This window comes from Scyliorhinus torazame, chromosome 1 (assembly GCF_047496885.1).
Source record: "Scyliorhinus torazame isolate Kashiwa2021f chromosome 1, sScyTor2.1, whole genome shotgun sequence".
In the NCBI taxonomy this organism is placed as follows: domain Eukaryota; kingdom Metazoa; phylum Chordata; class Chondrichthyes; order Carcharhiniformes; family Scyliorhinidae; genus Scyliorhinus; species Scyliorhinus torazame.
The window spans coordinates 302,649,579-302,666,101 of NC_092707.1; the positions used below are offsets into that span (position 1 = coordinate 302,649,579).

At 49.5% G+C, this 16,523-nt stretch overlaps 1 protein-coding gene across 4 annotated transcripts in view; it reads left to right on the forward strand.

Annotated features, from left to right (window-relative positions):
- Positions 1–16,523, forward strand: part of LOC140423183 (glycine N-acyltransferase-like protein 3) — a 47,921-nt gene that overhangs the window by 26,910 nt on the left and 4,488 nt on the right. For all 4 annotated transcript variants that reach the window (XM_072507760.1, XM_072507759.1, XM_072507758.1 and 1 more), the window contains 2 exons: positions 7,751–7,871; positions 14,871–15,003. In XM_072507760.1, the coding sequence (XP_072363861.1) occupies positions 7,751–7,871; positions 14,871–15,003 (254 nt within the window). The remainder of the gene's footprint in view (positions 1–7,750; positions 7,872–14,870; positions 15,004–16,523) is intronic.

The following is a 16,523-nucleotide window of genomic DNA, read 5'->3' on the forward strand; positions in this document are numbered from 1 at the left end:
CCACACCCACATGTTTTGGTCATGTCCGGTATTGCATGGGTTCTGGGTGGGTGTGGCAAAAGTGATCTCGAAGGTGGTGGGGGTCCGGGTCAAACCAAGCTGGGGGTTGGCTATATTTGGGGTTGCAGATGAGCCGGGAGTGCAGGAGGCGAGAGAGGCCGACGTGTTGGCCTTTGCGTCCCTAGTAGCCGGCGAAGGATTCTACTTATGTGGAAAGAAGCTAAGCCCCCGGGTGTGGAGGCCTGGATAAACGACATGGCAGGGTTTATAAAACTGGAGCGGATAAAATATGCTTTAAGAGGTTCGGCTCAGGGGTTCACCGGGCGGTGGCAACCGTTCCTCGACTATCTCGCAGAGCGATAAGGGAAAATAGGAAAGGCAGCAGCCCGGGGGGGGGGGTGCTCATTTGAGTCTTCAGGGGTTTTATGTGTGTGTTTATATATTAGTTATTTATATTTGATTTCACAAAGTTACTATTTTAGTTATTATTTATGTTGTTTCTTATTTTGTTGTTGGCAGTTGCCGATAGTCAGCATATTATTTATTTAAAAAACGACCAATGTATATATTATTACAAAGTTGTAAAATGGGAAATTTTTGTTTGATCGAAAAACTTTAATAAAATATATATTTTTTAAAAATTAAAAAATGTAATCAACTACAACGCCACTATGGAATCGGCCCTCAAACCTGACCGACTGGAACTCGATCCGCAGGCGAAAGAGATTTTTTCGCACTGGCTCCGCTGTTTTAAGGCCTACCTCGCCGCCTCCTCCTCGCCTTCCGTCACCGATGAACAGAAGCTGTCTCCTCCACGCACGGGTGAGCCATCGAATCTCTGTTCAATTCGAGGAAGCCTCCACCTACGCAGACACCCTCGCGATGCTAGAGCGCCTCTACGTAAGGCCCGTGAACGAGGTATACGCATGGCATCTCCTCACCACTCGCCACCAGCGTCCCGGGGAATCGCTGGAAGAGTACCGACGCGACCTCAAAGTCCTTGCATGAAGCTGCAATTACAAGGTCGTTTCGGCCACTCAACATTTGGACCTCGCCACCCGGGCCACCTACGTGGCTGGAGTCCGGTCCAACTACATGAGACAGCGTCTACTCGAAAAAGGTGCCCTAGACTTGGAAGAGACGATAAAATTAGCCTCCTCTCTGGAAGTAGCGTTCCAAAGCTTTAACGCGTTCCCGTCCAATTACACGACCCCCTCGTGGACCCCCGACCAAAGAATACCCCAGGCCTGTGCCGCCCGGCTGCCCGCCCACCATGGGGGGCTGCCCTGTTATTTCTGCGGCCAGCCTCAACACCCCCGGCAGCGCTGCCCGGCCCGGGACGTGAACTACAGCGACTGCGGGAGAAAAGGACATTTCGCTAAAGTTTGCCTGGCCAGGTCCAAAAACTCTAAATCGCAGGCCCGACCCTCAGACTCACAGGCCCGCAGAGCCCACAGTGTGGCAGTGTGTCTGCCGGCTCCGCCCCCCCCAGACTCATCATCAGCCTCGTGTTATCCGTGGGGCAGCCCGCACAGCGCGTGCGACTTACGGGGGCCGCCATCTTGGCCATCCTCGCCCACGGGGCCCGCCACGTGCGATTCATGGGGGCCGCCATCTTGGACACCATCTTCCTCACCGCCCGACACTTGCGACCGACGGGTGGTCGCCATCTTGGCCGCCATCTGCAACGCCGACTGACACGTGCGACCAAGCGCAGATTGAGGTGGAGGAGGTGGTAAAAGGAATTGGGAACATGCAGGCAGGGAAGGCCCCGGGACCGGATGGGTTCCCGGTGGAGTTCTATAGGAAATACGTGGACCTGCTGGCCCCACTTCTGACGAGAACCTTCAATGAGGCTAGGGAAAGGGGGACACTATCCCCGACGATGTCGGAGGCGACGATATCGCTGATCCTGAAAGGAGACAAAGACCCGCTGCAGTGCAGGTCATACAGGCCTATTTCCCTCTTGAACGTAGATGCCAAGCTTTTGGCCAAGGTGATGGCGACCAGGATAGAGGACTGTGTCCCTGGGATGGTGCATGATGATCAAATGGGGTTTGTTAAAGGGAGTCAATTGAATGCTAACATACGGAGGCTGTTGGGGGTGATGATGATGCCCCCACCGGAGGGGGAGGCGGAGATAGTGGTGGCGATGGATGCAGAGAAAGCATTTGATAGAGTGGAGAGGGACTACCTGTGGGAAGTACTGAGGAGATTTGGATTTGGAGAGGGGTTCATTAGATGGGTTCAGCTCCTGTACAGGGCCCCGGTGGCAAGTGTGATTACAAATAGGCAACGATCTGACCACTTCCGACTATATAGGGGTACAAGACATGGATGTCCCCTGTCCCCGTTACACGTTAAACGGACACAAAACGCCCTGCCACTTCGACTCCGGGAGCACGGAGAGCTTCATTCATCCAGACATGGTAAGACGCTGCTCGCTCCCAATCCTCCCGGCGCATCAAACCATCTCCCTTGCCTCCGGGTCGCACTCGGTGCAGGTCCGGGGTGCACTATCGCAACCCTCGCAATACAGGGCGCCGAGTACGGCAACTTTAAATTATATGTACTCCCCAAATTCTGCGCTCCTCTCCTATTGGGACTGGATTTCCAATGCAACCTCAAGAGCCTAACCCTGAAGTTCGGCGGGCAGCTACCCCCACTCACCCTATGTAGCCTCGCGACCCTAAAGGTCGACCCTCTCCCGCTCTTCGCAAATCTCACCGCCGACTGCAAACCAGCCGCCACCAGAAGTAGGCGGTACAGCATCCAGGATGGGACTTTTATCAGGTCCGAGGTCCAGCGACTCTTGCGGGAGGGAATCATCGAGGCAGCAATAGCCCCTGGAGAGCCCAGGTGGTGGTCGTCAGGACCGGGGAAAAGAACCAATGGTTGTAGATTACAGCCAAACCATAAACCAGTACTCTCACCTCGATGTGTACCCCCTTCCCCGGATCGCAGACATGATTAATCAGATCGCGCACAACCGGGAGTTCTCCACGGTGGATCTGAAGTCTGCGTACCACCAGCTCCCAATCCGCCCGGGGGACCGCCACGACACGGCTTTTGAGGCAGACGGCCGCCTCTTCCACTTCTTCCGGGTCCCCTTTGGCGTCACGAACGGGGTCTCGGTGTTCCAAAGAACGATGGACCGAATGGTGGACCAATACGGGCTGCAGGCTACATTTCCATACTTGGACAACGTCACCATCTGCGGCCATGATCAGCAGGACCACGATGCCAATCTCCAGAGATCTCTCCAAACCGCCCAAATCCTTAACCTCGCTTACAACAAGGAGAAATGCGTTTTCCGCACAACCAGACTAGTCATCCACGGCTACATCGTGGAAAACGGGGTTCTAGGACCCGACCCCGACCGTATGCGCCCCCTCCTGGAACTCCCCCTTCCCCACTGCCCCAAGGCCCTGAAAAGGTGCCTCGGGTTCTTTTCATATTACGCCCAGTGGGTCCCCAACTTTGCGGACAAAGCCCGCCCACTAATCTAGGCCACTATCTTTCCACTGGCGGCTGAGGCCCGCCAGGCCTTCCGCTGCATCAAGGCGGATATTGCCCAAACCGCGATGCGCGTGGTGGACGAGTCCGTCCCCTTCCAGGTGGAGAGCGACGCATCAGAGGTCGCCATCGCAGCTACCCTCAATCAGGCAGGCAGGCCAGTAGCGTTTTTTTCCCGAACCCTTACACCTCTGAAATTCGACACTCCTCAGTCGAAAAGGAAGCCCAAGCCATCGTGGAAGCCGTGCGGCACTGGAGGCACTACCTCGCTGGTAGGAGGTTTACCCTCGTCACCGACCAACGATCGGTAGCCTTCATGTTCGATAAAACGCTGCGAGGCAAGATCAAGAACGATAAGATCTTGAGGTGGAGGATCGAACTCTCCACCTATAATTACGATGTAGTATATCATCCTGGAAAGCTCAACGAACCCCCAGATGCCCTGTCCCGCGGCACATGCGTCAGCGCGCAAGATGACCGACTACGTGTTATTCACGATGACCTCTGCCACCCGGGGGTCACCCGGCACCTCCACTACATCAAGGCCCGCAACCTTCCCTACTCCACCGAGGAGGTCAGGGCCATGACCAGGGACTGCCAAATCTGCGGAGTGTAAGCTGCACTTCTATCGACCGAATAAGGCCCACCTGGTAAAGGCATCCCGGACCTTTGAGCGCCCCAGTATCAATTTCAAAGGGCCCCTCCCCTCCAACACCCGCAACACATATTTCCTCAACATCATCGACGAATTCTGCGGCTTTCCCTTTGCAATCCCTTGCCCCGACATGACCGCGGCCACCGTCATTAAAGCCCCACATAGTGTCTTCACCCTGTTTGGTTTCCCCAAGTGCGTTCACAGTAACCGGGGCTCGTCGTTCATGAGCGACGAACTGAGTCAGTACCTGCTCAGTAAGGGCACCGCCTCGAGCAGGACTACCAGTTAAAACCCCAGGGGAAACGGGCAGTGGAGAGGGAGAACGCGACGGTCTGGAAGACCGTCCTACTGACCCTGCGGTCTAGGAATCTCCCAGTTCTCCACTGGCAGGAGGTCCTCCCCGACGCACTCCACTCTATTAGGTCCCTACTTTGCACGGCCACAAACGACATCCCTCATGACCGCCTATTTGTTTTCCCCAGGAAATCCACCTCGGGGGCCTCACTTCCGTCCTGGCTGAAGACACCGAGGCCTGTCCTGCTCCGCAAACACGTCAGGAGCCATAAGTCCGACCCCCTGGTCGAGAGCGTCCAGCTCCTACACTCCAACCACCAGTACGCATACATCGAATACCCCGACGGCCAACAGGATACGGTCTCCCTCCGAGACCTGGCACCCACATGTTACAGTACCACCGCCACACCACCTTACCCCGCCTAACCTACGCTGACCGCCCCCACCCCTACATGGCACCCGCACCCCCTCCCGCCCGCCATTCCCCCTTCACCGACCCACAGGAATGAAGCCCCAGAAGACACGCTCCCGGAGTCCATGTCTGTGTCCGCACCGGGGACTTCACTGCCGATGCCAGCATGGCTGAGTTCGATGCCCGGGCCAGCTGCGATACCAGAGCTTCGCCGATCACAGCGCACAATCTGTGCGCCGGACAGGCTGAACTTTTGAACCCTTCACCCCCCCCCCCCCGCCGGACTTCATTTTTAAAAAAGGGGGTGAATGTATTGCTGTAACAATTCACCATATCTGTATTACGCTGTTGCCCATGTGGGCTCCACCTATGGACCATTGTAAGGTATTACCTATGATGTACCATGTTGGGGCCTGTGTGGGCTCCGCCCCTAGCTCCTCCCCTTGAGGGGAGGTATAAGAGCAGTCGCCCTGTAGGTGGCTCCCACTAACAGATCAGTCGCAGGCAGGCCCTGTTCTAGTTGATTAAAACCACAGTTTACTTCTACTCCTGGTTTCTTGTGAATTGATGGTCGCATCAATTTATATGGGATGTTTGTTACACTTTTGATTACCCTGACAGTCAAGAATCTACCATGCTACCAGAATTCAGAATAAAACTACAAATTATGTTTATTACAGGAAATATATTTACTCAGAAGCAAAATAAACTGAGAAACAGAATGAAATTTAGCATACATAAATACTTAAAACTATTTTATATTCAAAATGACAAGTATTTGATTTCTTAAAATCCTTTAACAGAGTCTTCTAATGATTCTTGTGTGGAGCTGCACTGTCTGATAGTTATTTCCCTGTGACGGAGAAGATAAACTGTTTAACTCAGTTAAACACTGGCTGTTGTCCTGATTTACTCCTCTATTTTTAAAAAAAATGTTTTAATTCACCATACTTTCATCATTTTTGCCATACAAAGAAAGAAAACAACAACAAAATAACCCCAACAATATAAAACCTAAAATATAGACTCGTAAATCAGCAGCGAAAAACAAACAACCCCCCCCCAGCATTCAACGGCAACCAGCTCCCGAAAGTGCATGATAACCAAACCCCAAGAATTGTAGAACCCCTCATTCGCCTCCCCTCAGCTCAAACTAATGATATGTTTAATGTAAGGAGTGTAAAGGGTTAACGAGATGATGTTCATGTATCTCAACATTAGACGGCACCACAGAGTAGTCTTATAAAAGGCTGCGTCTCTAGGTATTCTGGGAGGTTATGAAGAAGGATAGTGAGAGGTTGAGATAGATTGTTAGCTGTACTAAATATATTATAGATTTCTGTAACATAGATTTTATACTGTTGTTTTATTAGCTTTTACTTCGTGAAGTGTGTGAACCATTTTAAGTAGTGTAAAATAAACTAGCTTTGTTTCAAATACGTAGCTTGATGTTCTTTGTCAACACTACGACTTTTAGCCATCTTGGAGAACTATACAAGGAATATCACATGGTACCAGGTAATTACTGAAATAATTTAGCTAGAAATAGATAGAATCTAAAAAAAAAAAGAAAAACAACACGTGCTCAGACTTCGACGGCAAGACTGCTTCCAGACCTGTTTCATCAACTCACTCAGACAAGTCGAGACCTCGTGGGGAAACTGCAGACTCTGAAACAGTACTGGACTTCTGGTAAAATAGATGTGAGCTGGAAAATTTTCAAGCAGCACTTTCAGCTTTATCTATCTGATTAATGAAACCTATGAGACATTTGTCTTTAAAAAGTGTTCAGAAAGATGGAGAATCCATAGCCTGTTTTATTACTGATCTGAGATTAAAGTCACAAACCTGCAACTTTTCAATCCTTCCAGACTCAATGCTAAGAGATCAAATAGTTTTTGGAATCAAAAATGAAAAGCTAAGAGCATGTTTATTAAGGCAAAAAAGGTAACTTTGGTAGACGCGATTGAAATGTGTAGAGGGAGTTTTCAACAAATCAGTATTCTGATATGCTGATCAGAGAAAGTGGCGCGAAACTGCACATCGGGGGCGACTGTGTTGGATCCGTGGCGCAGTTTAAAAAGTAGGCGCGTTTCGGACAGTGGCCGTTCTGCGCATGCACACTACAAAAAACAGCGCATAACAGAAGACTGTTCTGCGCATGTGCAAAGCAACGTCATGATGAGTGGAGGTTGGGGACATGCCCACCAACATAAAAAATGTCCGGAACATGGAAAAGTTTGCTCTAAATGTGGCAAAATGAATCACTTCGCTGTACAGTGCAGATCAGCATTAAAGGGGACACACTTTAAAAAAACAATTTTAATTAAGAAAAATATGAATGTGCAGTGTTCATACAATGCAGATACCTCAAAGATTGATAATCTTGAGATTAATATAGATGCTTATTGTCTTGAAGATTCTCTCTTTGTTGGTATTGTTGAGAAGTATTAGACAACTGTGAAGTGAATTCCTATCCACGGATCTTGCACGAACCCGAGAGCTGTCTGCCAATCAGATTGGCTGGCCAACTCTTGAGATGGGATTTCTTCCCAGATGAGGGGTGGAAGTTCCTCCTGCAGCCAATCCATGCTCATTGTAGCCGTAAATTGGCTGTGGGCTGGTCTGAATTGGTGGGGATGTATTCCCCATCAACTCTTTGGATGGCAGGAAACAAGATGTCGCCATCTGAAAAATACAAACTTACATTGTCCCTTAAACAGCCATACTTACCAAGAAAGCTGATCGAGGGGCTATATATTGAAATTAAAATTTACAAGTTGTCATGTTTTTAAAAAAAGTTAAAGATTGATTAAGAACAATTTTCCCTTTTAGTTCATTAAATGAATTAACCATTTTGTTCTCTTCTGTAGGATGAAACAAACAATCTAGTTGAATCTACACTTACAGTGTTTTCCAAAGATCAGAGCAGTTTGTACCATCTTCTAATGGATGACAATGTTGTCAACTGGACAACCTGTTTCATGTTTGGAGGTATGTCTACAGAGAGAGCAAAATACCTGTAACTGAATTTGTGTAATATTTAATCCAAAAATTTTAGCCATCATAAGAATTGCCAATTTATATACTGTTATCTTTAACCTACCCCATCACATTTATAATTTTATGTATAAATTTACATTTTATGTGTAAATGCAATAATGACACACCTTAAATTTTGCAACACCGGGTCTTTTTCCTTCCTTAGCAGCAGGGAAATTGAAGTCTGCCCCATCGTCTGTGGCAAGACACCTCTGCCTATCACATCCTCGAACATTCCCACCATCAGCAGCACCAACGCATCCTTAAATTTCTTGTACAATTCAACTGGGAAGGGCGTCAGGTCCTGCCTCCTTCCCTGCCTGCATCCTCCCAATCACATCCTTCACCTCCTGCTCCCCCAGTGGCCCCTTCAAGCCTGCTCTATTCTCTTCACCCAACCTCGAGTACTCCAACCCGTCCAGGAACTCCCTCATCTCTCGCTCCTCCCTGGTGGCTCTGACCTATACAACTTCTTATAGAACTTTTCAAATACTTTATTGATCTGCTCTAAGGCCACCACCAGCTTCCCCGATCTTATCCAGTACCTGGACTATCTCGCTCGCCGCCGCCTCCCTCTGGATCTGGCCGCCCTGCCTTCTCCCCGTGCTCTTAGACTTTCCCCCCACACCCTTGTCAACTGGTGCACTACTTCCCCTGTGGACAACTGGTTGAGCCTGGCCTGAAAACACCTCTCCCAGTATCAATCCCATCCCCCCACCATTCACACTTCCCAAGCCCATCGAAACCTGTTCAACCAGGTTCCAATGACCACGGCCCCTTACCCCACCACACTAGCCAACATTTGCTTGCTAGTGTGGGGGCCCCTCTACCCATGACCTGGTCCCTGATAACAAAGACAAACAAACATAACCAGCACACAAAGACTGTGCCTCAGAAAACCGCCGTAACCCCAAAGCCCAATATATTTGTACCCAACTGTAGCCCATAGCAAAGATAAACTACCATTGCCCATCAACCAACCAAAAACCCCGACTGTTCCCCTCACAAATACAAAACAAATACACCTCCTGAAACAAGAAATAAAGGTTGTACACAACATTTAACCCCTCTCCCCTAAGTCCAAAGCCAAATCCCAGTCCCATCTCTCATTTCAACCTCTGTCCTTCGACCTTCACAAACACCTCCGTCGCTTCAAAGTAGAAGTCTGAGGTCACCCTCCGCGTCGCTGGATAGAGCATGCTGAACCTCACACCATTGCTTTAGAGTGCCGCCTTCATCCGACAGAAGGCCGCCCACCTTCTCGCCAGCTCCACAGTTAAGTCCTGGTGTATTCGAATACCAACTCCTTCCCACTTCATCTCACGCCTTTGCTTCGCCCAACTCAGGACCTTCTTAACATGGAACCGCCTTTGGTTCACTTGCCGTCGGCTTGGGCCTGAGCGACTGATGAGCCCTGTCCAGTTCACACCGGGAGGGTTCTTAGCCCCCCCCCCCCCATAAGTCCACAAACATCTTCGCGAAGTACTCAGTCGGCCTCGGTCCCTCCACCTCCTCAGACAAACCCACAATTCGTAAATTCTGCCACACCGACTTGTTCTCCAGGTCCTCCACCTTGGTCCTGAGTCCTTTGTGGCCTCCACCACCCTCCACAGCTCCTATCCATCGAGGTGAACTGGTCACTATGCTGCGACAGAGCTTGCTCCACCACCTTCAACTTCTCTTCTTGCTCCCGCATCTCGGCTGATGCCTTCAACACCGCTCCTCCACCTACTCCTTCATTGAAGCCATCCTTTCGCAGCACCTCCATGTGCTAGGCAAACTGCCTCTCAGAATCACCAGCCATCACCTCGGTCAGGGTCTCCACTGTGAAGGGCTCGGACCCATCCAGTGACCAAGCCTCCGCCATCTTTCCTGCTGCCAGGCTGACCCACTCACTCGATGGCAAACTTTCGCTCGCCTCCTTCTTCCCAGCGGCTTTTTTCCGGGTCTTCGGTATTACCCACCTTCCTTATGCCTTCCTGCACCAGCTTATTCAAAAACTGCTCCTGGAAACTGGGCGTTAACCTCTAAAATCCAGAGCCTCAAGCAGGAGCCACCCAACGTACGACTCCCACCTACATGCTGCCACTGGAGGTTCAACTGGATGCAAAGTTGATAAAACTTCCCAGTTCAAAGTCAGAGCAGGAAGCATCACTGATAGTCATTAATGTACCGGAAAAAGTGGTGAGAGAGGTGACTTGACTAGGAATGACACATTGAGATCCAAAAAGACAAGGTGTTGGGCGTCTTAAAAAATATTAAGGTAGATAAGTCCCCAGGGCCTGATGGGATCTACCCCAGAATACTGAAGGAGGCTGGAGAGGAAATTGCTGAGGCCTTGACAGAAATCTTTGGATCCTCACTGTCTTCAGGTGATGTCCCGGAGGACTGGAGAATAGCCAATGTTGTTCCTCTGTTTAAGAAGGGTAGCAAGGATAATCCAGGGAACTACAGGCCGGTGAGCCTTACTTCAGTGGTAGGGAAATTACTGGAGAGAATTCTTCGAGACAGGATCTACTCCCATTTGGAAGCAAATGGACGTATTAGTGAGAGGCAGCATGGTTTTGTGAAGGGGAGGTCGTGTCTCACTAACTTGATAGTTTTTCGAGGAGGCCACTAAGATGATTGATGCAGGTAGGGCAGTGGATGTTGTCTATATGGACTTCAGTAAGGCCTTTGACAAGGTCCCTCATGGTAGACTAGTACAAAAGGTGAAGTCACACGGGATCAGGGGTGAGCTGGCAAGGTGGATACAGAACTGGCTAGGTCATAGAAGGCAGAGAGTAGCAATGGAAGGATGCTTTTCTAATTGGAGGGCTGTGACTAGTGGTATCAGTGCTGGGACCTTTGCTGTTTGTAGTATATATAAATGATTTGGAGGAAAATGTAACTGGTCTGATTAGTAAGTTTGCGGACGACACAAAGGTTAGTGAATTGCGGATAGCGATGAGGACGGTCAGAGGATACAGCAGGATTTAGATTGTTTGGAGACTTGGGCGGAGAGATGGCAGATGGGAGTTTAATCCGGACAAATTAGGTAATGCATTTTGGAAGGTCTAATGCAGGTAGGGAATATACAGTGAATGGTAGAATCCTCAAGAGTATTGAAAGTCAGGGAGATCTTGGTGTACAGGTCCACAGGTCACTGAAAGGGGCAACACAGGTGGAGAAGGTAGTCCATTTCATAGAATTTACAGTGCAGAAGGAGGCCATTCAGCCCATCGAGTCTGTACCGTCTCTTGGTAAGAGCACCCTACCCAAGGTCAACACCTCCACCCTATCCCCATAACCCAGTAACCCCACCCAACACTAAGGGCAATTTTGGAGACTAAGGGCAATTTATCATGGCCAATCCACCTAACCTGCACATCTTTGGACTGTGGGAGGAAACCGGAGCACCCGGAGGAAACCCACGCACACACGGGGAGGATGTGCAGACTCTGCACAGACAGTGACCCAAGCCGGAATCGAACCTGGGACCCTGGAGCTGTGAAGCAATTGTGCTATCCACAAGGCTACCGTGCTGTCCAGAAGGCAAACGGCATGCTTGCCTTCATTGGCCAGGGCATTGAGTATAAGAATTAGCAAGTCATGTTGCAGCTGTATAGAACCTTAGTTAGGCCACACTTGGAGTATAGTGTTCAATTCTGGTCGCCACACTACCAGAAGGATGTGGAGGTTTTAGAGAGGGTGCAGAAGAGATTTACCAGAATGTTGCCTGGTATGGAGGGCATTAGCTATGAGGAGCGGTTGAATAAACTCCGTTTGTTCTCACTGGAACGACGGAGGTTGAGGGGCGACCTGATAGAGGTCTACAAAATTATGAGGGGCATAGACAGAGTGGATAGTCAGAGGCTTTTCCCCAGGGTAGAGGGGTCAATTACTAGGGGGCATAGGTTTAAGGTGAGAGGGGCAAGGTTTAGAGTAGATGTACGAGGCAAGTTTTTTACGCAGAAGGTAGTGGGTGCCTGGAACTCTCTACCGGAGGAGGTGGTGGAAGCAGGGACGATAGTGACATTTAAGGGGCATCTTGACAAATACATGAATAGGATGGGAATAGAGGGATACGGACCCAGGAAGTGTAGAAGATTGTAGTTTAGTCGGGCAGCATGGTCGGCACGGGCTTGGAGGGCCGAAGGGCCTGTTCCTGTGCTGTACATTTCTTTGTTCTTTGAGTGGAACAGGAAATATTCCACATATCCTATTAAAAAAACACATAGCTCGGATCCATGCAGGTAACTATAGCAACAACTGGAGGAAGAGATTGAGATTAAAAAGAGAAATGTTTCAATATTAGAACAAGTCCAACCAGGATGGAGATTGGTTGGGCCTTCATTCAAGGAAGAATGGATTGGATTTGTTTATTGTCGCGTGTACCGAGGTACAGTGAAAAGTATTTTTCTGCGAGCAGCTCAAACAGATCATTTAGTAAAAGAAAAGAAAATACATAATAGGGCAACACAAGGTACCCAACGTAAACACATAGACACTGGCATCGGGTAAAGCATACAAGACTGTAGTATTAATCAGTTCATAAGAGGGTCGTTTGGGAGTCTGGTAACAGCGGGGAGGAAGTTTTTTAATCTGTTTGTGCGTGTTCTCAGACTTTTGTATCTCCTGCCCGATGGAAGAAGTTGGAAGAGTGAGTAAGTCGGGTGGGAGTGGTCTTTTATTCGGCTTCCCGCTTTCCCAGGGGGTGGTGTAGATAGAGTCAATAGGAGGCGGGTTCGTGTGATGGACTAGGCTGTGTTCACGACTCTGAAGTTTTTTGCGGTCTTGGGCCGAGCAGTTGCCATACTAGACTATGATGAAGCCAGATAAGATGCTTTCTATGGTGCATCTGTAAAAGTTGGTAAGAGTCAGTGTGGACATGCTGGATTTACTTAGTTTCCTGAGGAAGTAATGGCACTGTTGTTATTTCTTGGTGGTCGCGTCGACATGGGTGGACCAGGACAGATTTTTGGAGATGTGCATACCTAGGAATTTGAAGCTGTCAACCATCTCCACCTCCCCCCGTTGATGCAGACAGGGGTGTGTACAGTACTTTGCTTCCTGAAGTTGATGACCAGCGCTTTAGTTTTTGCTGACATTGAGGGAGAGGTTGTTGTTGTTGTTACATCACTCCACTAGGTTCTCCATTTCCGTCCTGTATTCTGCCTCGTCGTTATTCGTCGTTAGGGCAGCACGGTAGCACAAGTGGATAGCACTGTGGCTTCACAGCGCCAGGGTCCCAGGTTTGATTCCCCGCTGGGTCACTGTCTGTGCGGAGTCTGCACGTTCTCCCCGTGTCTGCGTGGGTTTCCTCTGGGTGCTCCGGTTTCCTCCCACAGTCCAAAGATGTGCAGGTTAGGTGGATTGGCCATGCTAAATTGCCCTTAGTGTCCAGAAAGGTTAGGAGGGGTTATTGGGTTACAGGGATAGGGTGGAAGTGAGGGCTTAAGTGGGTCGGTGCAGACTCGATGGGCCGAATGGCCTCCTTCTGCACTGTATGTTCTATGTTATTCGAGATCCTACCCACTATGGTTGTGTCATCAGCAAACTTGTAGAGGGAGTTGGAGCCAAATTTTGCCACGCAGTCATGTGTGGAGAGGGAGTATAGTAGGAGGCTAAGTACGCAACCTTGCCGGGTCCCGGTATTGAGGACTATTTTCGAGGAGGTTTTGTTGTTTATTCTTACTGATTGTGGTCTGTTGGTCAGAAAGTCGATGATAAAGTTGCAGAGTGACTAGGTTTTGGAGCTTTCATATGAGATTGGCTGGGATTATGGTGTTGAAGGCGGAGCTGTAGTCAATAAATAAGAGTCTGATGTAGGAGTCCTTGTTGTCAAGATGCTCCAGGGATGAATGTAGGGCCAGGGAGATGGCGTCTGCTGTGGACCGGTTGCAGCGGTATGCGAATTGCAGTGGATCAAGGCGTTCTGGGAGTATGGAGGTGATGCGCTTCATGATCAACCTCTCAAAGCACTTCATTATGACTGATGTCAGGGCCATCGGACGGTAGTCATTGAGGCACGTTGCCTGGCTCTGCTTTGGCACCGGTTTGATGATGGTCTTCTTGAAGTAGGTGGGGACCTCGGAGTGGAGTTGGGACAGGTTAAAGATGTCTGCGACACACCTGCCAGCTGGTCCATGCAGGCTCTCACGACTAGGGATCCCGTCCAGACCCGTCACCTTCCGAAGGTTCACTTTCAGGAAGGCCGATCTGACTTCGGAAGCTGTGACGGTGGGTATGGGTGAGTTATTGGCTGCTGGGGCACTTGACAGCGGATCGATGGTTTCCTGCTCAAACCGAGCATAGAATGCATTGAGTTCACCAGCGAGGGTTGCGCTGCTGTTGGAGATACTGCTTGATTTTGCTATGTCCCTGTTATGTTATTTAGGCCTTGCCACAACCGCCGAGAGTCTGTACCACTAGTCTGTGACTTTAGTTTGGTCTGATATTGTCTCTTGGATCCCGGATGGCTTTGTGCAGGTTACACCTGGATTTCTTGTATAGGTCAGAGTCGCCTCAGACCTGTCCTTCATTAGGGAGTCAATCTCCCGATTAAGCCATCAAGTGGCGAGCCCTCAGACTGGTGAGGGAGGGATGTGGAAAATTATGGCCAGGAAACTGGAAACTGTTAAAATGGTGGAGTCACAGATATAGGTTAGAAGAGACTGGACAAAGGGAGGAAATAATGTTGAGATTGGAAAACAAAATCAGTTCAGTGGGGCAGAAATAGCCTGAAATAATAGGTCCAGCAGCCCAGTCTTGTCTTTGAATCTTGGGAAGGAGTTTAAAATGGGCCCTTTGGGGTTGAGCTGAGGTTTAAGGCTTGGAAGAACAACCTCCAGAGGAGATGAGGTCGGTGACAGTCATGATTATAATCCCTTAATCTCCCAAGATTAAATCGTAGCTCTTGTACTGCCTGAAAAGCAAAATTACTCAAGCTCCTAATTTATTTTTCTGAAGGGATTGATACAGGTGTTCTTGAACTGGTGAAGGATGTTGCAGCTTGCAAAAAATTCACCATAAGTATTCCAGACTGTTCATGTGCAATGATACTTGAAAAGCCAGACGACCTGTGTGACATCACCCCAGAAATGTAAGCACTAAGCTTCTGTATCACATCAATTTATAAGCAGTATCACGATCTCAAATGTTCCTGTTTTTTGCCAGAAGGGTGGGATGTTATGAATATCTAACTCATGGATCGTGTTAATATTTTAGAGGTCATTTTTAGTTCTGGGAAGATTAAAGATTAATTGTAGAAAATGGGATAAACGCCTGGAGTTTGGAGTCGCTTATACTTAAAAGGTGGAGGTTGGGGACATATTGATTTAAGAGATTGACAGCTGGAACATTAAAAATCAGAAAACAGCAGGTGGTCTTCCTGAGCTGCAGATATGTGGCAGAATTTAAGCGTGGCAATAAGCGGGAACTGCCCCAAGCTTCCCGATGCTTGACCTGGCGAGGCTCACCAGTATCAAACATTAATTAGTCTACTTAACGAGGCCCCACGGGCTTCACTCAGCAAATGATGGTTCCGCCTGCTGATTCGCCAGAACCGTGCCTGCCAGCACCCCACTATATAGGGGGAGCTAGGATGGGTGTGAGCAAGCAGTCGGCAGGCAGGCAGGAGACAGGCTATGGCATAGATTGAGGAGCACCAGCGGAATCAGCAGTGACCTCTTGATAGCACTGACACATCACCCTGGAGTGATGTTACACAGACCCTGGGAGGGTGGAACAAGGTGGTGGTGGAGGGATGGGTAAGGGGGGAGGGGACAGATGAAGCCACGCCCTATGTGAAGCTGCTTGGCCAGAGGCCTGTGTGGTCAGTGGGAGTTATGGTCAGTCGGGGAGACATGCAGGGGGCTGACACATTATGGATACACACCATCCAGGGGATGGCATTGCGGAGCTGCGGGCGCTGAGACATCCCCACCCCAGGGGCGACCACCTGACCGAGGCCGCCCTCCACGGTGGTTCGCCCACCACCCTTTCCTAGCACTGGTGCAGCAACCCCAGTGCTCCTGGGCTCATTACCCGGGAGCGAAGATGGCTACTCACCTCCTGGGATCCCCACAGCAGCTATTCCACCAGCTTCACATTTTTTAAAAGGAGTACTAATCGGCACCCGTGTGATTATTTGCTGGGGATGTGGTTAGATCACGGGAGGCTGTTAGACAGGGGGTCGTTCCAGTTAATTGTATGGAGATTGGCCTTATGTGGTAATTATTGGTTTCTTGCCACGCCACAGCAGGATCTTGATTTCACCAACGGGAGAGGGCTGATTAGATCGCAAACCGATCGGCACCTGGCAGCGTTCTCGATTTTGGCCTCTCCCACGATCTAACGACCGCATCGTGCTCTCGCTCAAGTGCGATGTGTCCATAAAATCACACCCATGATGTCTACATTGCTTGAAAAGAAGGGCAGTCCAGAGAGATGCTTTGTTTTGGGAGTTAGTCAAACTAGTTTAAAGCACAGATTTCCCATGGCAACATATAGAAGGAGATCGCATGCAAGGTAACTCCCGCGAGACTCTGCTTTTCAGGTCTTTTTTTTAATTCGTTCATGGGGCATGGATGTCGCAGGCTGTGCCAGCATTTATTTTTCATC